We start from the raw sequence: 25341 nt of genomic DNA on the forward strand, positions 1-25341 counted from the left end.
CACCTGTGATTAAGTGGCACAAGAGAAGCTTAAGTTGGCCCAGCAAGATCAGAAGCCCAAGGGGCATTTTCCCAACCCCCAGTCAAACTAGACTCCTCAGACCACAGCATCTGTCTGAAGGTCTTTCCACACAGAAAGCCTGAGTCCCAAAAAGAGCAGCCATCTGTGGCTCCCACCATCCTCTGCTTCCCTGCACTAGAGACCCTGTGTCCTCCCTCTTCTGCAGCCCCCATGCCACCATCTATAAGGGACGCCACCTGTGATGTCCAGGCTCTTCGGTGCCACCTCCTTTCTTATTTCTGACCTCTTCCTCCTTCTCCCTTTGCCTGATCCAAAGATCAGTTAGCCAACGCTCCCTGAGGGCTGCAGTGTCTCAGCTCAGGAGCTGCCAGGAGGACATTCCTTTTACTCATGCAGGCTGGGGATAAGTCGTCTCCACCCAGACCTGGCAGCCACAGACAGCTGTCGTCTGCTGCTCCAAACAGGGGTTTCTACACTCAGGAGCCAGGAGAAACCCCAGAACACACTCTCTATCCACTCCCAGGAAACCGGTTTTAAAACTTCGTCCCCAAAACAAGCCTTTCAGCTAAAACAGAGGCATATGGAGGCCAAGTGGTCAATGGCGTTTTGGCTGAAGTCCAACTCACACTAGGTCCAGTGGGTCCCCAAATTCATCTCGTGGTAATTTCCCAAGTTCCAGAATATAAAACTGGGATAGATATTCTTAGAAGTCAGCAGAATTCCCACATTGGTTCCCTGACTTATAGAGTGAGGGCAATTATGGTTGGAAAGGTTAAATGAAGGCCATTGAGGTTGCCTTTATGAAGGAAATAGCGAACCAAAGACAATATTGTGTCCCAGGAGGAATTAAAGAACTTGGTGTCACCATCAGGAAACTGAAAGCCAAAGGGATGGTGGCTCCCATAATCACCCCTTTAACTCTCCTGTCTGGCCAGTGCAGAAGATGGATGGATCATGGGGAATGACTTTAACCTAATCAAGCAGTGATTCCACGCATAGTGTCCTAGCTTGTGCAGATTAACACATATCCTGGCATGTGGTATAGAGTTATTGATCTAGAAAATGTCCTAAGGACCACCAGAAGCAATTTGCTTTCAGCTGACAAGGCCAACAACATACCTTTACAGTTTTAACACAAGGGTATATTAGCTCTCTGGCCCTGTGCCATACGTAAGTTTGAAGCAATCTTGATCATCTCTCTCTTCCACAAATTATCATACTGGTCCACTATATTGATGACATTATGCTGATTGGACCAAATAAGCAGGACTAAGCAGTGTTTCTCCATGACTCTGTGGACCAACTGAAATGTATTTAACAGGAGAATCGGATCCACAAAGCTGTCCTCTGATCTGGTACTCACACCGTGGCCTGCACTCAGCCTGACAATAATAATAAGCGAAATTAAGCCAGACAAACAGAAAACCCAGAAGGAGCAACAATGGACAGGACCAAAGGGAGACCTGTCCAGTTTTCAGCGCTTTAGAAATGTCTGTGCTAGGTAGACGCAGAGAAGGACAATGATGCAAGAAACTTAAATAACATCAGCACTAACCAACTTAGCCCTACTGAAAGACACAACATCACACCCGACAGTATAAAGCACACGCTCTTTCCAAGTGCAAAGGGGACACGTGTGCAGGTTGGCCACACGCAGAGCTCTTGGTTCCTAGACTTTCAAGTCTCCAGACTTACCAATACTCTAACGTTATTATTTGGAATCTAAGCTTGGTGTGACGGTGAGCACCTGAAATCTCAAAACCGCGAAGGCAGAAACAAGCGGATCCCCTGAGAAAGCTGGCCAGCCAGTCAAGCCAATCGGTGAGCTCCAAATTCAGTGAGAGACCCTGTCTCGAAATGCACACGTGTAGGAGTATATACACATACATGCACACATGTGCACACAGACACACCACACATGCACACATGCAAGAGTATATACCCACATGCGGGACTGGAGAGATGCTCAGAAGCTAAGAGCCATCATGCAGAGGACCTCAATCTCTTGCAGAAGACATGGGCTCCCAGCATCCACAGATGGGCTCACAATCACCTACAACTCCATTTCCAGGGGATCCAACACCCTCGTCTGGCCTTTGAGAGTACCAGGCTTGCATGCGGTACCCAGATACACATGTAGGCAAAATACTTACAAAAAACAAACAACCCATATGGTGTTGTATTTTTGTTTGTTTTATGTTTTATGTTTTATGTTTTTTGTTTTTGTTTTTGTTTTTTGAGACAAGGTCTCTCTCTATGGAGCCTTGGCTGCCCTGGAACTCACTATGTAGACCAGGCTGACCTCACAGAGTTCTGCCTGCCTCTATCTCCTATATACTGGGTCTAACAGTACACTAAGAAATTTTATTAATAAATATTTGCCAAATAAAAATTAAATAAAAAAATCTTAGATATGCATTTTTGTGTTATTAAAAGTGACTATTTCCTTCCCTTTTTTTGGCTGATATGTGGTTTGTAGATCTATGTCCCCCATATTTGATCTGGCATCCTCCCTAAGTCTAAAGATGTTCGAAAAGGACACTGGGGGCTTCAAACAGCCAGCCCTCTCAGCAGGCGTCAGAACATTCTCTACTCCTATTTTGGGGGTTCTCGACTATTTGGGGACAGTACTTCTAGTCCGCTACCTCGATAGGATCCTAGCTCCTCAGAGGTGAAAGCCAATGGTGACAGAGCTGGGAGCAGTAAAAGGGCCAGGCTCACTGCCCGCATGGGAAGTGCATACTGAGAGGCCCTGATCCTCCGGCCTAAACGCTATGAAGCAGAGTACTGTCCTGACACCCTGTGAGTATGAGCTGCTTGTCATATGAGTTTTTACAGACATCTGTGACTGAGGCATGGCATAGCATCCTCACTTAATGACACTGCCCTGAAGGTGGGTAACTGCCCTGAGCGGCTCAGACAGCACTTGGACACAGATGTCATTGTGGTCGCTCGTCGCTTTCTCCAGAACGCCAGTAGGTCCCCCTTGAACCCATTACGCTATTCATTCTGGTAGCCCGGCTAGAGAGATGCAGCTTGTGACAGCCCGCCACCCTGTAGGACCCAGAAGACTGTACCGCCCAGTCTGGGGACCAAGCAGACAGTTAACCTACCTGCCACCTGCAGGATGCCGTGTCTGGCCACATCATAGAATGGGTGGCTTGTGTTCAGCATGGGGTCCAGGGCAGCCATGGACACCACTGAGGGCCCTCCTGTGGCCCCCAGTGTGGCTGTTGCTTCCTTGTCTCTGTAGCTCTGCTGGGGACACAGGAATTAAAGGGAGTTAGGAGGACCCATCGCTCACTAAGGCACCAGGACGGGAGCTAAGCATTGACAAATCACTACTAAATGCTACCGATAAACCATGAATAGCCTTTATCATCGCCATCCTTTTTCAGGTGTATTTTTTGTTTAACTCCAGATGTGCTGGGAGCCAGAGGGAAGTTGACTTCCTAGCTGACAGCTGTTGGACCATTTCCCCGGTGCCCTCTTTGCTCTGAGTGAATGATTATCCGCCAAGTAGCCAGCCACTCATGGCTGTTCTGAGTGCACTATGCAGGGCCTTGAGGAAGCCCCATCGCAACTACAGCTGCTTGCTGCGGAAGCACAGTTCTGATTCCTAAAGCTCTGTCCAGCCACGCCCACTTCAACACCCTGTCCTGAACTTCTGCCCATCACAGCCCCAGTGAACTCCACATGACCTCGCAGCCATTTCTATCCAAGACCTGAGGGGGAGCACTGCCCCCCAACTCTGTGACTGAGGCAGAGTTCCTCACTTGAATGAAGGCCTGCCAGGGTTGTTAAAGACGCCCTAGCCAGGCTCTCACGGCCATTGTTCTATTCCATTTATATGAGTAGGCTATGTGAATGAGTCCCTTTGTGAGTCAGAGGAAGGCAGTTTCCTGTGTTGCCTCCCAGTACTGCGATATTAAGGTCCATTAAAGGCTTCTCTCTGGCGTTCATTCTTTGCTCAAGTCTGATCTTTTTTTTTCCCCTTCATTTTCATTAGTTCTTTCATACTATATATTTTGATCCCCAGATCCAACTTTGCTTCCCCATCCACCCAACTGTGCATCTACTGTTTTCTTTTTTCTAAACCTGTGAAAGTCAAATCTGGGCTGCCAATATATTCCTAGAGCAGCGGCCTTCCACTTGCGCGCACGAAGTCCTCTTACCAGGGGCCACATTCTTGAAAACAAAAACAAAACCAGAAAACCCTGACTCTCCTCCTAGCAACTATCATTTGTCAACAGTTCCTTAGCTAGGGTTGGGCCTTTGTGCCTGCCTCCCCTGTCCATACTGGGGTCTTGTCTGCCTTGAGTTGTCGGCAGAATGGGCTAAGAAGGTAACAGGAAGAAAGGAAGATGCTGGCGACAGCAGCCGTGGCAATGGGAGTAGCAATAAGAGGGCGTCTGAAGCCTGGCATGGTGGCTCATGCCTTTGATCTCAGTACTTGGGAGGCAGAGGTAGACAGACATCTGTGAGTTCAAGGCCAACCAGGGCTATGTTTTCTCAAAACAAAACAAAACAAAACAAAACAAAACAAAATAAACAAAGAAAACCCAAAGAGCACAGATGAAGATTTCCAGAAGCAATAAGAACAAATGTGGTAGAGACGAGCTATGCAAGTCTGGAGAAACCAAGGTCCCTGTTTGCAAAGGCTCAGCCTCAGAGAGCCAGGCCCGAGATCTATAACACCAGCCACTGTGAAGGGCTGGGGTCCAGACACCTAGCCTATCAGCTGTAACAGCAGCCATTGTCGAGAACTAGGATCCTGGCACCTGAAGGGCTATATCACTAGAAAGTGCCACTTGCGGCTGCTGGAAGCTGTCACCACTGGCTGTCGTCAGAAGCCAAGTTTCACAACAGCTGCCAAGTGCTGGGGCCCCATGAGAGCTGACCGCCATGGAGAAGAGAGCTGAACTTCCTTCAGACATGCAGAAATAGTGCTGGTCAAGAGCATAACAGCCAAGGGTGGCGGACTCTGCCATCCCCTCCCCTGCAGGGCTCAACAGGAAGATGCCCACAGATAGGAGTGAGGCCAGTGGTCCAGGCAAAAGGGCTTCTGCAAAGGGATCAGCTGTCGTATGAGCCCCCAGCATCTCTGGGCCCTAGTCAAACACACACACACACACACACACACACACACACACACACACACACCACTCTATGCAATGGTACCAAGAGTTGAACTTGGAGCCTGTGTCTGGACAAACCCCAAGCCACTAAAAACAAAACAAAACAAAACAAAACAGTGCACACCTCTAATCCCAGCCCTCGGGAGGCAGAGACAGGCATGGAGCTCCGTGAGTTCGAGGCCAGCCTGTTCTACAGAGTGAGGCAGTGGTCAGGCCTGGGAAAGTGGTCCTCTTGAGAGATGGTAGAGGGTTCCTGTTAAACAGCAGAATGACAAGAAAGAATGATGCAAACCCTTAAGGTGGCCAGGCCACCAGCGGTGCTCTTTATCCCTCAAGGAGGCTGTGAGGGGAGTAGAAGCCACAGCCACCGAAGCCAGCATCGGGCAGCTGGACCATTGCCATCCCTACAGACCTATGAGAGGCTGGTGTATGTGGTCGTTAGACACAGGTCTGAGTAACAGGAATGCTCAGTGTTCACCATCCTTAGTTTATACATGCCGTACAGCCTCTTGGAGTTTTTGTTTAAAAGTACCACCATGAGGTGGTTCAGGTAGCAACAGTGCTTGTCATTAAGCCTGAGAAACCTGCTTCCATCCCCAGAACTCACAGTGGAAAGAGAGAGCTTACTCTTACAAGTTGTCCTCTGATCTCCACATGCAGATCACACACACACACACACACACACACACACACACACACACACTAGATAGTTAGATGTAATTTAAAAATTTAGAAATAATAATTTAAACAGTTCTATAGGGGCTAGAAAGATTCCTTAGTGGTTGAGAGCTGCTCTTGCAGAGGACCAGTATTCAGTTCCCAGCAGATACCTGTGTGTAACTCTAGTTCCAGGGGAGCCAATGCCCTCCTCTAGCTTCCAAGGGCACTGTGTGCATTTAGTACACAAACATACATGTTAACAAGTCCCAGGTACTTCTTTAACATCTTCCCTGTAAAGCACTGCAAAACTCAGGCTGGCAATTAGTTTTAAGTGTGCCAAAGACAGTACTTCTATCTCTACCAGACAATATCAGGGCTGAGGACATGGCTTGGTGAGTAAAGTGCTTGGTATACATGCACAAGGACTCAAGTTCAGATCCTCCAGGACTGAAGCAAAATAGCAAAACAGCAGCACACACCTGCACCCCCAATACTGGAGAGATGGATGGTACAAGAGGGGTGCTGGAGCTCACTGGCCAGCCAGGCTAGTGTAATCAATAAGTTTCAAGTTCAGTGAGAGGCTCAGTCTCAGAAAATATTGTGGAGGGTGTCTGACGTACACACACACACAAAGAGAGAGAAACTTCCATTCATTGAAGAAAACACAGGAGAGTTGCTAAAGTTATGTCTTCAAATATGGATTGTGAACTAAAACCATAGCCGGGAGACATCACCACAGGCACCACAGCATCTCTATGTTTGGATAAGCAGGGAGGTTAGACCTCTCTAAAATAGGGTTGAAAACCTGTTAGAACTATGGCGAGGGGCTATATTTGGTGACATGTTAAGTGTGAGGCCAGCCTGGGTTACACAGCGAGACTCTGTCTCAAAACAAAAAACATAACTCTCCCGGTCTTTGGGCCACAGAAATATGTAAGAAACATTACCAAGAGCTGGAAGCAGTGACTGAGAGGAGCGCTCTTCTCAACCACAGTGCCCTGGAGAGAACCAATGTCTTTGTTTATCCGAGCTCCGCTCAGGCTTCAGAGCAGACACTAGTCCAAGATCACCCACAGGTCAGTGCCCTGGACAGAAAGCCCAGACCTCTTGTGCTTCTTTGATTTTTCCACCGGGTGAGGTGATGGAAGTGAGTTCTCCCTGGTGAAGCCCCCTGCATGGGTATTGTCAAGCTGGTCACCTCTAACAGGAGACTAAGTCATTAGAAGGGATTGTTGCAGCTTCTCTCGTGTCAACTGTGACATTTCTAGATTCCACACAACCTTTCCCCTCCCCATGCTGTTCCCCTTCCTTCCCTGAAGCTCTCAGCCATCTGTGCCCCAGGACAGGACTCTGCCACCATGCTGCTGTGTGGCCCAGGCCTGGAGCTTTGCCTTATCTGGGTGGTCAGACGGGCAAGGCGGTTTCTAAAGTTACTGCCAAGTCCCTGGGGCTGCCAGGCCAATGCTGGCAGGAGATCCCGAAAGAAAGGCATCCAGTGTGGGGAGGAACAGAGAGGGCAGAGAGAGCCAAGGGGTATGATGCCCTTACGAGACAAGCAGAGAGGGTCTTATGTGTCCTATTTCTAAGTGTCTACCTATCTCACACCTGCAACAGACATACAGACACACAAATCCTGACTAAAGCACCTGTAAGTCTGGGTCCTTCCTCCCCGTCCTATCCTGTGACATTCCTTCCTACACCAGTGTGGATGGCTGAGCCACCTCAGCCACCTCAGCCTTCCTATAACTCACACGAGAGACCTGTGGCCACCCCACCCTCAGTCCCTCCAGGCCTGCACTGGTATTTTTTCACGTCACCTAACCCTAACTCTAGCCAGCTGAGGAACCACTGGCCCGGGGCCCTAGATGCATACTCATGATCAGGTTTGTCTCCCTGGCAGGGTGCAGGACACCAATGCCAGGTCCCATCAGCCCACCTTCTCTCCGGCACTCCTCAACTTCAAAATTATCCTTGCTGGAAAGCAGCTCACTGGGTGCTTAGCTGGCGTGGGATGACCCTGTGCCCACACTGTGCAGGGAAAACCTAGCACAGAAGCTAGCAAAGGAACTTGGTCCTCAAAGCCCACAGCCCAGGACACACATCTGAGGCAGCTGGACAGGAACCAGTAAGTGTTGAGAGGCCAGGCCTCACATCGTCCACAGGGCCAAGAAGCTGGGCAGAGACCACAGCCACAGCCTCTCTGCATCAGTGACGGCTTCATTTTCCTCCGTCCTCTGATTTAGCCAACCAACACATGGATCCTTTTCCCTTTACAAACTCAAAGTCTTCATCCTTTCCTTACCATCTGACCCCAGGAGGGCTCCCCCTTTCTGAGGACTAGGAGAGGGGGATAGGGGAAAGAAGGGAGAGAGAGGCCGGAAGGAGTGGGCTACAACTGTGATGTAAAGTGAATAAATTATGAAATATAAATTTTTTTTAAAAAGTCTTCATTCTTCCAACAGCCCAGATAGTTCATTGTGAGGTTTGCATAGTCAGCCCCACTGCACCACTGGCAGGAAGCAGTTTGTTGGGGAGGTGTCCCCTTCCTACTGCAGCCATCGAGTGGGAATTAAAACAAGGCTCTCCCAGCATCCCGCACTGCTCTCAGCGTCACCTGACTCCTGGTGTTGTGGGCAGTGGGGACCCTCCTCACAAAGGAGAGAGCCTGGACAGACCCAAGAAGGAAGGAAACAGAGAGCCCTAGGAAGTTCTGAGGATCCCTGGATCCTGTCCGCATCAGGTGCTGTGTACATGGCTGGCCTTCTCCAGGCCCAGGAGCCACTGGTGATGCTAACTGACAGAGGTTCCTAAGGAGTGACTCTGCTCCAAGGTGAGGCTTTGCACAGGCCTGTGACAGGGTCCCTTTCGTGTGTCAACTAGTTAGACCACCAGTGCCCAAGCGTTTGGTCAAACACTAGCCTCTGCTGTGAAGATATTTGTGGGTGCTTGTTGACATCTGAGTCAGGTGGCTTTGGGTAAAGCACATGACCCTCTTTAATGTAGGCGGGTGCCCTCTAATCAGTACACGCTGGTTCCTCCGTTCTGCCATTCTGAAGCTAAGTTGGGACCACTTTGAGTCACCTCATTAACATAAACTCAGCTCTAGCTGAAAGAGTTCAATATGTATAGCAAATAATGCTCATTCATACACACACACACACACACACACACACACACACCTAGGATCTAGCACATGCTAGGCAATTACTCTTCCACTGAGTCACACAGCCCTCAGCCTCCATATGTATATATTGCATGTAGTATATATGTGTGTGCTCACACAGTTGCCCATACGTGCAAAGATGGCGGCCAGGGGAGACCATCAGCTGTCCTGTCAGCATCTGCCTTATTCCCTAGAGACAGGGCCTCTCATTGAACCCAAAGCTAGGTTGACAGAGAGCAAGCCCTGGCTGAAGGTACCGCCTGGACTCTATCCACCTTCCTTCCTCACCCTGGAAAATTCTCTGTTTCCCACAGGAGTGTCAACCCTCTTAGCACTGCAGCCTCATCGAAGCTCCTGACTAGGCATGACCAGAGATTCAACAACTCTCCAGCTCTCCCTAGGTGGAGTGAGTTTCATGCGACTCAAGACTCCCCCATCACCACCACCACATACCCTGTGCAGGGCCAGCCTAGCCAAGGTCCCTCATAAATGCCACAGTGACAAGTCACTCTGCAAGCGGACCCTTTGTCCTGCTCAGTGTGTCTGCTCAGTCTCAGTCTGTGGCCCTGCTGTGTCCACCACACCCCCTGCCTGCGTCCACTGCCTCCACTTGCTATTCCTTTTGCAGCTCGGTGGGTCCAGACTCTCCCCCCACGAGGAGACTTATTCCTGGGGGTGCCGTCGGCATCTGTGAGGCTGAGAGAGCTTCGTCGATGCCCAAGACCAGAACAGGCGATCCAGCAGCAGGCAGGCTATGCAAAACACATTCTAAACCACCCAGAGGGGGTCTATTTATAATTCACAGCAAAATGGTTTGTTGCTGTCAGAATGTGTTTGCATATTACACAAACAGACCCTTATAGCAATTATCTTAATGCTGTAGCTACAAATGAGCACCTACTCACTTCGGGCAAATTGACGCTAGGTTTATCTTAAGCAGCACAGACTGTGGGGAAGTGGGGCCCACAGACAAAGAGCTCAGGAGATGTGCAGGCCTCCAGACTCTCTCTGAATTCAGGGGAAGGGGCCCATACCACACGCCTAACCCTCCAAGGCTCAGAAAGAAAGAGGCATACGCTGGCCACATCTGCTTCAGACACCACAGCAGAGTCCATCTTTTTGTCTCAGGCCTGCTTGTGGCTGTAAGCCCTCTCTCAGTGCCCAGTCCTTACCACCAAGACCTCGAGTCCCTGGTGCTGGCAAGAGGCACACTCAAACTGATTACTTGTCTAGGGGGAGGTTTAGGGTTTCACTAGACTCCAGATCCAAAGGAGACATGGGGTGGAGTGGGAAAGCAGTAGTTAAGTCCATGTCGCTGACTGACAGGAGCCTGGAGTCTAAGGTCCCTCCTTGCCCAGCCCCTCCTACCACCATTTGGGCATAGCTGGTACCCCTGCCATAGCTTTCACCACCCATGTTCAGTGCAGAGCTGGGGCCCTGGCCTTTTCCTCTCCCCAAAGGATGCTGAAGCCCAGGACCCCACCCTCAGTGTCCCGTCTCGGGCCCAAACATCCCTGTTTTAGTTTGTTTTTCTGGTTTCAGTGTGATAAAAACACTCTGACCAGAAGCAACATTGAGGAGGAAAGCGCTTATTTCATCTTTCACTTCCAGGTCAAGGTTCATCATTGAAGGAAATCAGTGCAGGAACATACAAGCAGGAATTGAAACAGGAAACGAGGAGGATGCTGCTTACTGGCTTGCTTTCCGGCTCACATTTCCTTTTCTTTTCTTTTTAAATTAATTTATTTATGTACATGAATACTCTATTTGCACGTATGTCTGCATGACAGAAGGGGGCTCCAGATCTCATTATAAATGGTTGTGAGCCACCATGTTGTTGCTGGGAATTGAACTCAGGACCACTGAATGAGCAGCCAGTGCTCTTGACCACTGAGCCATCTCTCCAGCCCTCAACTTTCTTATATTGCCCAGGCCACCTGCCCATAGTGGGCTGAACCCTCCCACTGTCAATCACCAATCAAGGCAGTCCTTCACAGACATGGCCACACAGACCAATCTGATCTGGGCAATTTCTCAATTAAGGTTCCCTCTTCCTGGGTGATCCTAGGTATGCTGAGTTAAGAATAAAAACCCACCAGAACATCCCACCCCAGGGCCAAACTTGACCATCTAATGCCTACCCAAGACTTCCTGTTTCAACTTTCTTCTCATCAAGGGCTACCTGAAGCCACCACCCACCCAAATGCTGCCCTCCAGAAAACAAGCTGGACCACTTCCACCCCATCCCCTTTGCTTTAGCTGCGTGAGCCTCACGCGCTCTTCAAACACCTTGCTGTGGCCACTCCAGAGCCTTTGCACAAACTGTCCTCATTAACTAGAACACACAGCCCCACACAAGGCAAGGGATCCATAATCAGCTTCAGCCATTATCACTGGGCTGAAGTGCAACCTAGTCCAGTCTGGATTCAAGTCTGCTCTGTGGGAACTCAAGCCGACAATTCTGTGCTGATCTTCCCATGCTTCCTAATAGGAGTTAAGGACCATCCATAGCTCCAGTTGCAGGGGATCTAACACCCTCTTCTGACCTCTGGGGCATTGTACACACACACACACACACACACACACACACACACACAATGCTCAGGCATACATGCAGGCAAAACACTCGTACATATAAAATAAGAACGAACAAATCTTTAATAGATAAGTAGGGGCTGGAGAGTTGGAACACTTACTGCTCTTCTAAAGGACTGAAGTTCAGCTCCCAGAGTAGTTCACAGCCATCTGTGACTCTAACTCCAGGGGATCCAAAACCCCTCTGGCCTTGTAGGGCACCTGTCCTCATGTGCACACATCCACACCCAGACACACAGGCGCACACATATGTGTATAATAAAAAAGTAAAACGATTTTTTTTTTTCAAAATGGATAAGTAGGGGACTGGAGAGATGGCTAAGTGACTGGCAGCTCCTGCCCTGTTAGAGAACCTGAGCTCAGTCCCCAGCACCCACATCGGGTGTCTTACAACTGCCTGGAACTTCCACTCTAAGGGACTGGTCTCTGAGGGTACTGACAAATAGATGCCTTGAACGCTTGCACATGAAAGAGAGAGAGAGAGAGAGAGAGAGAGAGAGAGAGAGAGAGAGAGAAAAGAAAACATCTTTTTTTTGGGGGGGGACACAGTTTAGGATTTCAGGGTTTCTCTGTGCAGCCCTGGTTGTCCAGGAACTCCATCTGAAGACCAGGCTAGCTGCCTGCCTCCGCCTCCCAAGTGCTGGGATTAAAGGCGTGTGTCACCACCACTCAGCAATACAAGTCTTTTTAAAGATGAAGAAATAAGTAAAATCTACTCTGAAAAATACAAGGTACACACACAAGACACACACACACTCACACACACACACACACACACACACACACACATACACACGGGCGGCACAGCTTCAGGGACCTCAGGGAGACTGAGGTGCTGACCCAGAGCCTGCCCCTTCAGTGCCCCTTCAGTACTGGCAGGGTAGAGTTTAATTTTAAGGCCAGTGGAGGAAGGGCAAGATAGCTCCTAGAAGTCTCCAGAATCCAGACCTGCCCAACCAGTTCCTTCTCAGAGTCCCTTCCAACTGAAAGGTCGTTTTTTTTTTTTTTTTTTCTTTTTGTTCCCAAGTTGGAGCTGGCTGTCCTTCAGCAGGGAGGTGTCATCGACACACAAATTCACTCCACACCTAGATTTGCTCCCGAAGGCCACAGACAGAAGGATTGCTAACAGGTATGATCTCTCACAAAGCTGTGTGCCTCTTTGCCGTACTCTGCCCAAATCCGCTCAGTGTGACCTCTCCATAAACTCCAGAGTATAAAACTTCACAGTCGAGGAAACCGAGGCACAGGGTGGCTGGCAGTCAACTCGAGGCCACACAGCCTGTGGCCAGGGTGTGGGGCCCCATTCCCAGCTGTTAACCACTGCAGAGCCTGCACAGGACACACTCGTCATCCTCCAACCTTCAACTGCCTTTCGAGGCCTGTGCCAGAGACGAGAAGATGGGGACCCGAAGAAGTGACTTAGGGAGAGCCATTCGCCCAACCCTGCTGCCAGGAACCCGGAAACACGGACAGAACGGGCTGCTGGAAGTTCCATACCGTAGCGCAGATCCAAGCCTGTCTCCACCCACAGCAGCCACCCAAGAAGCGTCTGGGTACCCGTTGGACATCTTCCGAAAGCATCAAAGTTAACCAAAGAGTGGGGGAAGTTAAAGAGTCAGCATGAGACAGAAAAACTTCTCATTTCTATCCCCCGAGCTAACGTCTCCCCAGAGGAGAATTCTAGCACATTCAACACCCGCTCAAGGTCTTTCTTCATTCCCAGCTCTAGGACTTTTACCAGGGGCCTCACTGACAGTAAAACACACCCCAAGACACTTGTGCAACCATGGTTCTTGATTTAACCATATCAGACTATCACCCTCCTCCAGAGCCACCCCATAATGTTACCAGGCAAAGAGAGAGGAAAAAAAGAAAAGAGGGGAGATTCTTTGCCACCTTCTGAGATGTAACTTGACAGCCACTAAAATGGCATATATGGCTAATGCTAAGGTATTTACTCTCCCTTGAGACGCCTATACCCATGCTTGGATATAAAGTCTCTCCTTGAGTGCCTTTCTTTTAACACCAGTGTTTAAAACTTATGTAAAAAAAAAAAGAGCCTTTTGGAGGACAGTCCTGGTGGTGCATAATTTTATTCCCAGCACCCAGAAAGCAAGAGACAGGAGGATCTCTGTGAATTCAGGCCAGCAAGTTCCAGGACAGTCAGGACTACATAGGTACCCTGTCTCAAAACAAGTCTTTTAGGGGCTGGAGAGATGGCTCAGCAGTTAAGAGCATATACTGCTCTTTCAGAGTAACCCAAGTTCAGTTCCCAGCTAGCTCACAACCCAGTTGTCAGCTAGCTCACAACCACTTTAACCTCAGCTCCAGGGGGTCTGACACCTTCTTATGGTCACAACAGGAACCTGCAAACATGTGTACCCATCCACTGTCCCCCAACACACACACACATTTTAAAATAAAAAAAAAAAAACATTTTTTTGAAAAGTCCGTATAAATTTTTTTAGATTTATTTATCTTATTTTACATGTACGGGTGTTTTGCCTTCACATACCCGCTTGAGGTCAGAGGAGGGTGGCGGATCCCCCCCGGAACTGGAGTTACAGGTATTTGTGTGTGCTGTACCCAGGTGCTCTGCAAGAGCAATTAAGGACGGGGCCATCTCTCCAGCCCTTGAAAATTCTTTCAATAAACCACGACTCTTCGTTGCAATGCCTCTTCTTGTGTGTTGGTTTTCTTTTCTTCAGCACCTTCCTTTCTACTGTTAACTAAACTTCAACCCTGGTTCATACTGCCTAGGTCTAAAATTCCCTTTTAAGTGGAAGCCATGGATCTTGGGTTTGCCTGAGGTAAGGACCATGGGAACTTCCTCTGGCTATTGAGGGTGAAGTATGGAGGTGCATGTCTGCCTTTCACTGCAGACATCTGGAGGGGCAGGCAGTTGCTGGAAGGCTTCCGGAATCTCCAACTTACAGCAGCCTGCTCCCAAAAAGGCAGATGTCAAGCCTGGCCTTCCATTTACCAGCACTAGGACCTATGGCTCCCCTCCTCAGTTTCCTCATTTGTCAAACTGGTCAGTGCCACTACCACCACAGGAGGCTGGTTTGAGTGAGGAATGAGGCAATCAGCATGCAAGAATGCTTTGACCTCTGCTAGGGAGGCCCGGGCTGGGGAAGAGCAATGGATGGGCCCACAGAACACTTTGCAGATGTGGAAGAAAGTGGCTGGCTTAAAATCCACTTGTCAGGCTAGGTGCAATGGTTCATTTCGGTAATATCAGCATTTGGAAGGTTGAGGCAGGAGGATTACCTCAAGTTTAAAGCCAGCCTGGTAAATAATGATACCCATCTCCAAACAAAACAAAACAATTTCAGGCTCTCTCCAAATTCCCCTGAAGCTTTACCTGAGTCCTGTGACCAGTGCCTCACTTTCCCTATCAGTGAGAAGAGGGCGATTTAGGCATTGGGGTGCATTTCTAGTGTGCTAAGGGTCTAAGGTCAGGCACCTGTAGGTGACAGCTCTTGGCTATCCTATTTGTATTTTAGTTTATTATTAATGACAGAATCGCACACACCCAGGCTGGCTTCAGACTCACTATGTGGCCAAGGATGGCTTTCTGTCCTCACTTTGATAAGTGCTGGGATGACAGCCTCGGGCCACCACGTATCTGGTTTATGTGTCTCAGGGAAACAAGCCCAGGGCTTCTGTGCATGCTAGGCAGGGGTTCTCCTATTTTAGTTCCATCCCTAGCCCTGCTGTCCTCTTTCACTGAGGCCACCTCTATGGCTATCGTTGACAGGGTACCCAGCACCTGCCCTCACAGGGGGACTAGCCCAAGTCAGACCCTCCAGCAACCTAAAGCCCCCCACCCCCACCTTATCTCCCAATCATCTTCTAGCTCAACTGCAGCCTCCTCCAGGAAAGTCCCCACACGCCTTGGCTTTGATCAGCGGAGAGCTGATTCTGGGCTCCTGAGAGCTGGGAACGGGCAGGAGGCTGACCTGACCTCTGAAAGCAGCTGAGCTCAGTGTTCCAGTCCCCTGCCTCCTCCCCCATGCGGGCGCTGACGGGGGCGGGCGGGGGGGGGGTTGTTGGCGGGACATTCCACAAGGAACTCACAAACAGATCCTGAAACAGCGAGGGTTGCCTACTTTCCAGACTGTTGAGCCGATCTGGGTTCTCACCTGGACTCAAGTTCGCCCTGACTGTCGCCCGCACTAAAATGTGCTAGTCCCAGAGCAGAACCTGTCTGCAGCCTGGGACAGCCAGACCCTTCTCCCCTACGCCAGCCAACAGTACGGAGGAATGCCACCCCTCCCTCCTCCCTAGTGGCCTCCGCAGTTTCCCCAGCAGGGCCCCGGCGGCGGCCAGCCACCTGGCTGGACCTCCCCTCCTAAGGATTCTCGAATTCTCGGGAGGCCTTTACCAGGTTTGGGAAATCGAAAGAAACCCGTAGCAGCCTGCCCTGCCTACTCGGGGACTTCCGAGGCCTATAAATCCTGGGAGTTGAACCCAGTGTGACAAAGGTGACTGGCCAGACCCCCAGCCTCGGGCCCCACGTGCATCCTCAGCCCCAGCCGGGGCCTCGGTGTTTCCACCAGTGAAACGGGAACGATGCCACCACGATGAGCTCGAGTTTGATGAGGGAGCCGAGGGGCCAGTGCCAGGTGCTGGCCCCGGTGGCCCAAAGGGGACTCGATCTCTGCCCAAAGGCGGGCAGAGCGGAGACAAAGTGCGGACACCCGGGGGAAAGGGGGGGGGGAGGGTTAGAAGAACCCAGAGCCAGGGTCATAGGAACCGCGCCTCCCCACCCGTGCAGGTCTCCCAGGGGGACTCACCGGACCACCGAGCACCACACCTGGCCCTCTGCAACTCCAGCCGCTCACCTGGCCCGCCTACGGGCAGGCCCCACCCCGCCTGGCCCCGCCCAACGCCAGAGACCAAACAGCCAGAGTTCCCGAGGTGGGCGGGAGCAGGGCAGGTGATTCTGACTCTAGGTGGGAGGGAGCTAAGGGACACTGGCCCTGAGGGACACTAGCCCAGTGTGGACTCCACCCCCGCTGCCAGCCTGCGCGTCTACCCGCTTTTGGGATGTGCCGGGTGAGACGGGAAACCGGAGATCTGTGCTGAGTTAGGAAACTTAGCCCGATCGGCACTCCCAGGCTTGACCCAAGCTGTGGGTGCGTCTGTCTTCTTCTTATACTGCCTCTGCCCTCTTTCCGACGCTGTCCCTGCGCTTCTGGGCTCCAGCCCTTCCTCGACGCACGATGCCAGGGCTGGCGACTCAGCCACTCCCACACCCCTATGACTTGCCTCCAGGCACAAGGAGGCCTTGATGTCCTCCTCTCTTGTGTGAAGCAAGAAGGTGGCTTTACCAGAGCGTGTATTCTGCCTGCAGGCTGCTGCTTCCTCCGCTTCCTGACGTCATGCTGGGCCTGCACCTCTTTCCACTTGCTGTCCACCAACCTTCAACCCTGATGACCCCCAGCTCTCACTCCAGCCCCAAGCTTAGGCTGTCTGCTGGATAACCAGTCTCTGGAGGGACAAGCCGACTCCCCAACCCCTCCCCATCTCAGTCATCCAATGGTGGGGTCCAAACCCCTGAGTCCTCCTCACATGCTGTGTGTGGCCCACTCTCAAGCCCGGATAACTCCTGTCAAAGGACGGTACCATCACTTCAATGGGTCAAGTCAGTGCTCTCCAGGCTCTTGTCCTAGCAGGTCCATCTGTTCCAAGGGCCCCTTTCTGAGGGTCCTCACCCCTAGCTCCACTCTCCTCCCCAGTAGATGAGGCCTCTCCACAGCCCAACCACCTGGCATGGATGGAGGGATCCTGGGGAAAGTCTGTAGAGCAGCTAAGATGAAGCAGCTCTTGACAGTGTTGTGACTTCAGGGGGCAATAAAAATAAGCCACCACCTCCAGCTTCAGCCAAGCAGCACAGCCCACCACAGGCTCCTTCAGTAGATCTGTTGGACTTTGGAGGATGGAGGGGAACAGAAAATATGGCTGGTTGCATCTACCATCCCACCCTAGTGGGGGAAGCTTGGCTCACTGCCAGGGCTAGTGAGAGGTGAAAACGTCCCCACCCTTCTTTGCTGAGGCCATAGCTGGAGCCTCTATAATAGGAGACAGCTTGTGGGCTGTGGTGGCGCATGCCTTTAATCCCAGCACTAGGGAGGCACAGGTAGAGGCAGGCGGATCTTTGTGAGTTCTAGGCCAGCCTGGTCTACAAACAGGGTTCTAGGAGAGCCAAGGCTGTTACACAGAGAAACCCTATCTCAAAAAACGAAAACAATCAAACAAACAAAATGAAGACAGCTTAACAAGAGGGTAGCATGCAAGATTATTTCATGTACCTTCGTTTGTTTGTTCGTTTGTTTTGAGGCAGGGTTTCACTGTGGAACCCTGGCTGTGCTGGAACTCTCTCTGTAGACCAGGCTGGCCTTGAACTCACAGAGATACACCTGCCTCTACCTTCTGAGTGGTTGGTTTCATGTAGGATTTTAATGTTGTTAAATTTATTTTTATTTCATGTGCATTGGGTGTTTTGCCTTCATGTATGTTTGTATGCCACATGCACGCAGTGCTCATGGAGGTCAGAAGAGGGCATCGGATGCCCTGGAACCAGAGTTACAGAGGGTTGTGAGCAGCCTGTGGATACTGGGGTCAGAATCTAGGTCCCTCTGCATAAACAGCCAATGCTCTTAACCACCGAGCCATCTCTCCATCCCCATCTCTAAGTTTTACAGGAAGCTTCACAAGGAAAGGAAGACCCGGAGAGACAGGTGCGTTGTGTTTCATGCCAGGGTTCGAGGAAGGGTATTCGCCAGGGAGGACTATGACAGGAGGGCCAAGGGTCATGACCTAATGGTAATAAACTGGGGGACAGCGACCCTTCCTTTGTATCCCCGTGTCTCAGGAGATGTGAGTTCTCTTCCTCTGAGTATAATGCAGCACCTCTCATGAGTTCTTGTGTCCTGGTCAGGGGAGAAAGGGAAGGGAAGAATGAAAGCCTTATATTTGGTCCTTGTCTGGTTGCCCTGACAAAATTCCTGTGTCAGAGACAGCTTAAGGAGAGCAGCATTCATTTGGGGTCACAGTTTGAGGGAACAGGAGGGACGCAGCAATGAGAGATTGGCTGGTGCTCAGCTCACCTTCTCTTTCTTCTATTTTATATATAGAGAGAGCTATAGCTAGAAAAAATATATATGTATGTATTATATATATAATACACACACACACACACACATATATATATATATATATATATATATATATATATATAGAGAGAGAGAGAGAGAGAGAGAGAGAGAGAGAGTTCAGGTACCCTCAGAGGCCAGAAGAAGTCAATGGATCCCTGGGAACTGGAGTTACAGCCAATAGGGGCCACCCAGCAGCCTTGGTGCTGGGAATCAAACTCAGGTCCTCTGCAAGAGCAAGAAGCTCTTTTAATGGCAGAGCCATCTCTCCTGTTCCTTACTTTCTTCTCTTTGGGAGCCCAGCCCACGGGATCGTGACACCCACAGTTCCTTCCTGCATCAGTTTTTCCAAGTGCCATGTTTGGGAGCAGTGTGTTTTGAACCTGCATCACTACCATCTGGTCACCACGGTGGGATCTAGGCTTAGGGTGAGGTGGAGTTGGGCAAGGGCTTGAGTCTGTGGTTAACACTGCCCGTTCCCGGGATCAAACCTGCCCCGAGGCCTCTCTTACTTTAGCTGCATGCACCAAAACTGAATACGATTGTTTGAGCTTGAGTTTTCTCTGCAACACGATTCAAAGCATCCTGACGGAACATCGGTCTTCTTTTTCACGTTTTTCCTGGCAATACCAGGGACTGAGCCTGGTGCCTCGCATGTGCAGAGAAAGCTACGCTACCGCTTCTCTGGCTCTTTATCCGAGCTGCCAAATTGTTGTCATTTGACAATGCTAGCAGTGTGGGGAAAAAAATTATCCCAGGGGAGGACTCTGTTTGGCTGAGTCTAAGATACACTGTATTAGTCAGGGTTCTCTCGAGGAACAGAATTAATATAATGTATATATATGAAGGATATTTAGAGCGCCTTACAGGCTGTGGTCCAATTAGCTCATCAATTGGCTGTTTACCAATCCAGTAGTTGTTCAGTCCACGAGGCTGGATGTCTCAGCTGGTTTCCAGAACACACTGGAATCCCAAAGAAGCTGTAATGCCAGTGAAGGAGTAGACTTGCCAGCAAGAGCAAGCAGGCAAAGACAGCAAGCTTCCTTCTTCATGTCCTTTATATAGGATACTACCAGAAGATGTGGTCCAGATTAAAAGTAGATTGTCCAACCTCAAAAAATGTGTATTAAAAGTGTGGGTCTTCCCATGGCAAATGATTTCATTTAAAGCAAAGCAAAACAAAAAAATCCCTGGGTTGGAGAGATGGCTCAGTAGGTAAGAGCACTCACTCACTGGCTGTTCTTCCAGAGGACCTGGGTTCAAGTCCTAGCATCCACATGGCAGTTCACAACTGTCTGTAACTCCAGTTCCAGGGTTTCTAACACAGACATACATGCAGGCAAAACACTAATAAATATATAATAAAAATTAATTTTAAAAAAGAAAAAGTCACTCAAAGCTGTGCCCAGCCTGATACAGCCAAGTTGACAAGCAAGAATAGCCCCCTCTCCCTCTCTCTCTCTCTCTCTTTCACACACACACACACACACACACACACACACACACACACAGTCTCTAAAATTAAATCACATACAATAAACCATCTTGGGTGACTCCATGGATTGACGCAAAAAGACAGAGGCCCCCAAAGGAACTACGTACCAGGCCCCCTTCCCGTTTGTTTGTTCTTTCTTCTGCAGTCATCAGCCAGTTGGTCGTCTTTCCCTTCTGTTTCTGCAACAATAACTTTGCATTTCAAAGGCTGAGCAATAAAAGAAAAAAAAAAAAAAGATAATGGATGATAAAGGACAGTAATGGGAAATGAAGAGCTACCGCCCGAATGCTGTTACTACCAGCTTTATTAAATTTGTCCTTACAGATGTTTATGAAGTCGGAGGCCTCTTCTTTCCCAAGCAGCAAATTCTAAGTTAATGAGTGTGCCTGGGTGGAACGCAGGAGATAGGAGGAAGAAAGGCCCGGCCACCAGCCCACCAGCCAAGGTCCTGGTCTTCCTGTTTGCTTTCTCCCCAGTGGCTCACCCAGCCAGCTGCGGGGAGCTGCAATCTTCCAGGAAACCAGCATTTCCGTGCTGCTGACGCATGGGGGACAGGCAGGCAGAAAGGAATCTGGGCGTCCTCTAGCCACTCCTCTCCTCTGCTGGCCAGGCCACTGTAAACCCCCCCCCCCACACACCTGCTTAAGGGCCTGTTTTCTGCCCATAGCCCAGTGCAGAGATGGTGTCCTGCTCCTGTTTCTGTGGGACCCAGTGGCCCAGGGCGGTAACCCTTTACATGCCCAGCCAAGGGCCCCCTGCTCTGAAGAGCCTGCTGACTGAAAAACAGTACCTTCAAAGGGAATAGGCGGTTATTCTGGAGTCAAGTATGAGTGAAGCCTGTATGAAATGGTTGCATAAAGTTCTCACAGTAGCAGAACAAAGAAAATCGTAAATCAGCACACTTTTCAAACACAATGATGGGAAGATCAGGTAGGCGGAGTTCCACAAAGGCAGGATTGCTTTGACCTCAGAGGCTGTCTGATGACATTCTTAGCTTTGGGGTTGAGGGGAGGATAGGGGTCTGTTAACACATCCCAAGGTGTCACGAGATAGTCATAAGGACACAGAGGAGGGCAATGAATAGCAGCTTGCCGAGGGGTTAGAGATAGCACGAGATAATTTGGCTCTGGGTCCGAAACATTCCCATCTCTCCCCAGTCAGTGACTCAGCCTTGCAGGTCTTTTCAGGAACTTCAGTTTGTTCCTGCTTGACAGGCAGAGGCATGGCCGCTGGTGTCCTAGGCTGGCACCCCAGCTCTTCAAATGCCCGTGTTGTCAAAGAATTCCCACCTCATAGGCCTTAGTCAGGTCTTAGTCAGGTTTCTGTTGCTCTGATAAGCAACCATGACCAAAGGCAACTTGGGGAGGAAGGAAAGGGTTAATTTCACCTCACATATCCTGATCACAGTCCATCAGGGAACTCAAGGCAGGAACCCAGAGGCAGAAACGGATGCAGAAACCATTGAGAACACTGCTCACTGGCCTGCCCCCTCATGACTTGCTCAGTTTGCTTCCTTCCAGCAGCCAGGACCACCTGTCCATAGGTGGCAGCGCCCACAGTTGCCTGGGCCCTCCCACAGTAATCATCAACCCTGAAAATGTCCCACAGGCTTGGCCTACAGTTCCATCTGACGGGGACATTTTCCCAACCTCGGTTCCCTCTTCTCAGATGACACTAGCTTGTGTCTGACTGACATAAAACAAACAAACAAACAAACAAACAAAAACAAAACAAAACAAAACAAAAAACTAACCAGACAGCCTCGTGGATGGGAAAGTGACCTAATAAATAGTTCACCCAGCCTCCTTTGCCATCAGGGCACAGGCAGCGGTGGGCTCCACCACGGTGAGGCACACTCTAAGAGAGGGCGCTAACTGGGAACACACTGTGCTGCCAGGACCACTGATTCCAGCATGGGTGTGTGTGTGTGTGTGTGTGTGTGTGTGTGTGTGTGTGTAGGAGGCGCATTGGTCCCTCTGTGCTCACAGATAAACACCAGGGGAACCAGGAATGTTAAACATTCGGGGTTGTCTCCTCAAAGAGAGATGTGTGACCTGTTTTGTGCCCAGAAGGCTGGGAGCAGATAAGGCTAAACAACCTGGTGGCCTTTGCACTGTTTGTGTGGCCAGCCTTCCCTCCCCCATACCCTTGTCTTGAGGCTATCTTCTCAGTTAATCTGGAGAACCCATCTCTACGGAAGACGTGAGTTGTACTTTACATAGCGTTTCGATATAGTCTTGTATTAAGCTTTGCTGTGCACGCGGGATTGAGTCAGTTGTCACCAGGAAAACTTCTCATCAGATGGTGCCACACTTAAATAGACCTGAAATAAACTAGTCGAGGTTAGACTCCCAAAGTTTGAACCAACAACAGCTATGAGTCATTTTGAACCGAATTGCCTTCTTGTCTGCAGGACCTGGGACCTTCTGGGTATGGCTGCTGTGGCTGTTGATTCTGGATCAGAGCAACTAGAGCCTCCTGTGATGTAGTCTCCCTATCGAGTGGGTGTCTTCCTGTGGGGGTCGAGTCTCCTGTGAGGTGGAGTCCCCTGCACGTGGCTGCCATAGTCATTGCTTCACCCTTAGCCCCCTCTGCTTTGGGGAGTGGTTTTGGACACTGTTCCCGGAAGCTAAGCCTGAGGGTGGCCCCCCATGCCTGACAATGTGGAAAGCTCCTACCATAGGGCAATCAGCATTGCCGCATCTCATGTGGCTCACAGGCAAGAGCCTTCCATGATCTATATCCCCAATGTGGCCCTCACCACACACAGGCTGAGGAGAGTCCCAGAGAGTCTCGAGGAGAGAGAGCCTTCCTGCAGATAATGTGGGCAATACTTTCCATTTTTGTTGTTGTTTTGTTTTTCGAGACAGGGTTTCTCTGTGTAGCCTGGATGTCCTGGAGCTCACTCTGTAGACCAGCCTGGCCTCACACTCACAGAGATCTGAGTGCCTCTGCCTTCCAAATGCTGGGATTAAAGTTGTTCTGCATCCAGTGTGGGGCAGGCCCAGTTAGGCACAGTCCCTGGACATCCAAGGGCTCCCTGGAGGCTGCCCCGCCAGGGAGATCCCCATGTTCTCTAGTTACTGGTCATATGAGCCACAGACATTGACACCAACCCCTGCCACTGTGTGGCCACGGACTCAGACAAGGCTCTCAGTGGGCAGCTCGGGCCAGGGCCTCACCCTGGCCCTGGGTGGAGGGGCTAGCCACTCATAACGGGCTACTCCTCTCTGCTCCCCAGTTTCATCTCTCCTCATAATGCTCAAGCTGTTCCATGTCTCTCTCCCATCCGATCACCACATATTCATACATTGTGGTGGGTCCCTGGACATCTTCCTTCTGTGCTGTGTGACATAGCAGTAAGAAAGTGTCTATGGCGCACCCGTGCCATGAGCTGGAGGGCAGGTCTGTGGGTGGCATAAGTCTCTTTCTTCCTCTTCCTGCATTGTGCTGCCTGGATTTGATTTGATTTTATTTTTATGGGTCCTAGGCATAAGACAGCTTTGGTCACTAAGCCAGCCATCAAGCTAGGATGATCAAAGAACTACCATCTTCTCTGCCCTTAACTGATACAAGAACACCACCACCAACATGGTGTCTCTTTGGCCATTGCCCGGCGGGCATGCTTTACATATTAGTAGCCTATTTACAGTTGATTAAAGATGTTTTACCCTCTCTACAAACACATCCATCAATGAAGGAAAAGGTTCTGGGAGCAAAGCCAGTTTATTATTGAGCCCTTATCACCTGCAGGTCAAAGCCCACTAAGTAACCACTTCTGCTGCTGAACATGGCCTTTTTGTTTAGCACCCATTCGTGTGGCTCTATAACCCTACAGCCCTACTCTGTAAGTGAGTCACAGGCACAGGCAGGCAGAGAACAGAATGTCACAGCCTCAGAGATCCCTGCTTCAAGTGGAGAGACTGAGGTTGTTTGGCTTGCCTCATACCTCACAGCAGCCGTCTCCGATTCATGCTAGTGGTCCTGGCTGTCCCCAGGAGGGGAGTGGGGGACAGATGAACACAGTGTAGCATTCCTCCATCAGCTCTCTCCCCAGCGGAAGACCCCACAAGCCTCTGGAGTCCTGGAAAGATTCGGGTGTACTTGGGTCACGATGAGTGCTGCTCCCAAAATGACAGCGCTCCCTCTCCCATCTCCAACCCTCAGGCTCAGCGTGTCCCCCGGCTTTGTGAGCACTCTTGGAGCTCAAGGACCAAGGTCTCCTGCTGGAACATGCCTCTTCTCTTGGCCTTCAGTACCCAGGCTTGCAAAGGTCACATCCATATTCCCTAAGGGAGCAGACTAAGACTTGCTGAGTCTCTCTCCCCGTTCTTACGTGTCTTCAAGGCCAACCCGAGCTGTAGTATTGTGCGAGCTCGCTGTCTCTATTTGTATTTTATTAGATTTATTTATGGGTGTGGGTGTTTTGCCTGCACCACGTGTAGACCTGGTGCCTGTGGAGCTCAGGAGAGGGTGTCAGATCCGCTGGACCTGGAGTTGTGATAGTCATGAGACACCACGTGGGTGCTGAGAACTGAACCCAGGTCCTCTCTCAGAGCAACAGGTGCTCTTAACCACCGAACTCTCTCTTCAGCACCCCCTGCCCCGAATTCATTTTGTTTTCTAGACTGAGTCATATTCCAGCATTCACAAGAGCCTCATTTGTTTAAAAGCTATATGTCTTCGTTACTGTTCTATTGCTGTGATGAGACACTATGAGCAAGGCAACTTACAGACGAGGCAGTCAACTGAAGGCAGGCTGGCAGTTCCAGAGGGTTGCTACATAAATGTCATGGTGGGGTGCTTGGAAGAAAGTAGTCAGGCATGGCGCTGGAGCAGTGGCTCAGAGCTCCCATCCTGCTCCCCAGGCAAGAGGCAGAAAGCCAGAAAGTCTGGGCCTTGTGTGGGCTTCTGAAGTCTCAAAGCCCACCCCAGTGACACACCTCCCCCAGCAAGGCCACACTGCCTAATCCTTCCCAGACCATTCCACCAACTGAGAACCAAGCATTCAAATACGTGAGCCCACGCCTGCCGTCCTCAGTCAAAACGCCACACTTTATGACGGGTCGGGCAGGCATAGTGGCCCAAGCCTTCAGCCTTAGCACGTGG

General features: G+C 50.4%; 1 protein-coding gene, 1 long non-coding RNA gene and 1 other non-coding gene across 6 annotated transcripts in view; all 3 read right to left on the reverse strand.

Annotated features, from left to right (window-relative positions):
- The window catches only part of Arhgap8 (Rho GTPase activating protein 8), a 43854-nt gene extending 27373 nt beyond the window's left edge, over positions 1-16481 (reverse strand). For 3 of the 4 annotated variants that reach the window (XR_009593618.1, XM_021630854.2, XM_060388904.1), the window contains exons 1-2: positions 16377-16472; positions 3135-3279 (exon numbers count right to left, since the gene is read on the reverse strand). Coding sequence is in view for 3 of the 4 variants with exons in the window: in XM_021630854.2 (XP_021486529.1) it covers positions 3135-3213 (79 nt within the window). In the remaining variant the exon portion in view is untranslated. Of the gene's footprint in view, positions 1-3134; positions 3280-16376 lie in introns of all 4 variants that reach the window. The other variant, XM_021630853.2, reaches the window with a different exon arrangement.
- A 1458-nt stretch (positions 16482-17939) lies between these two features.
- On the reverse strand, positions 17940-22963 carry LOC110545033 (uncharacterized). The gene is made up of 3 exons (XR_002476227.2): positions 20555-22963; positions 20340-20439; positions 17940-18515 (listed from the first exon to the last, which is right to left on the reverse strand). It is a non-coding gene; the product is annotated as an uncharacterized LOC110545033 (long non-coding RNA).
- A 746-nt stretch (positions 22964-23709) lies between these two features.
- On the reverse strand, positions 23710-23855 carry LOC132656122 (small nucleolar RNA SNORA48). The gene has a single exon (XR_009594060.1). It is a non-coding gene; the product is annotated as a small nucleolar RNA SNORA48 (small nucleolar RNA).
- Positions 23856-25341: the final 1486 nt, after the last annotated feature.

Source organism: Meriones unguiculatus, chromosome 8 (genome assembly GCF_030254825.1).
Source record: "Meriones unguiculatus strain TT.TT164.6M chromosome 8, Bangor_MerUng_6.1, whole genome shotgun sequence".
NCBI lineage: Eukaryota > Metazoa > Chordata > Mammalia > Rodentia > Muridae > Meriones > Meriones unguiculatus.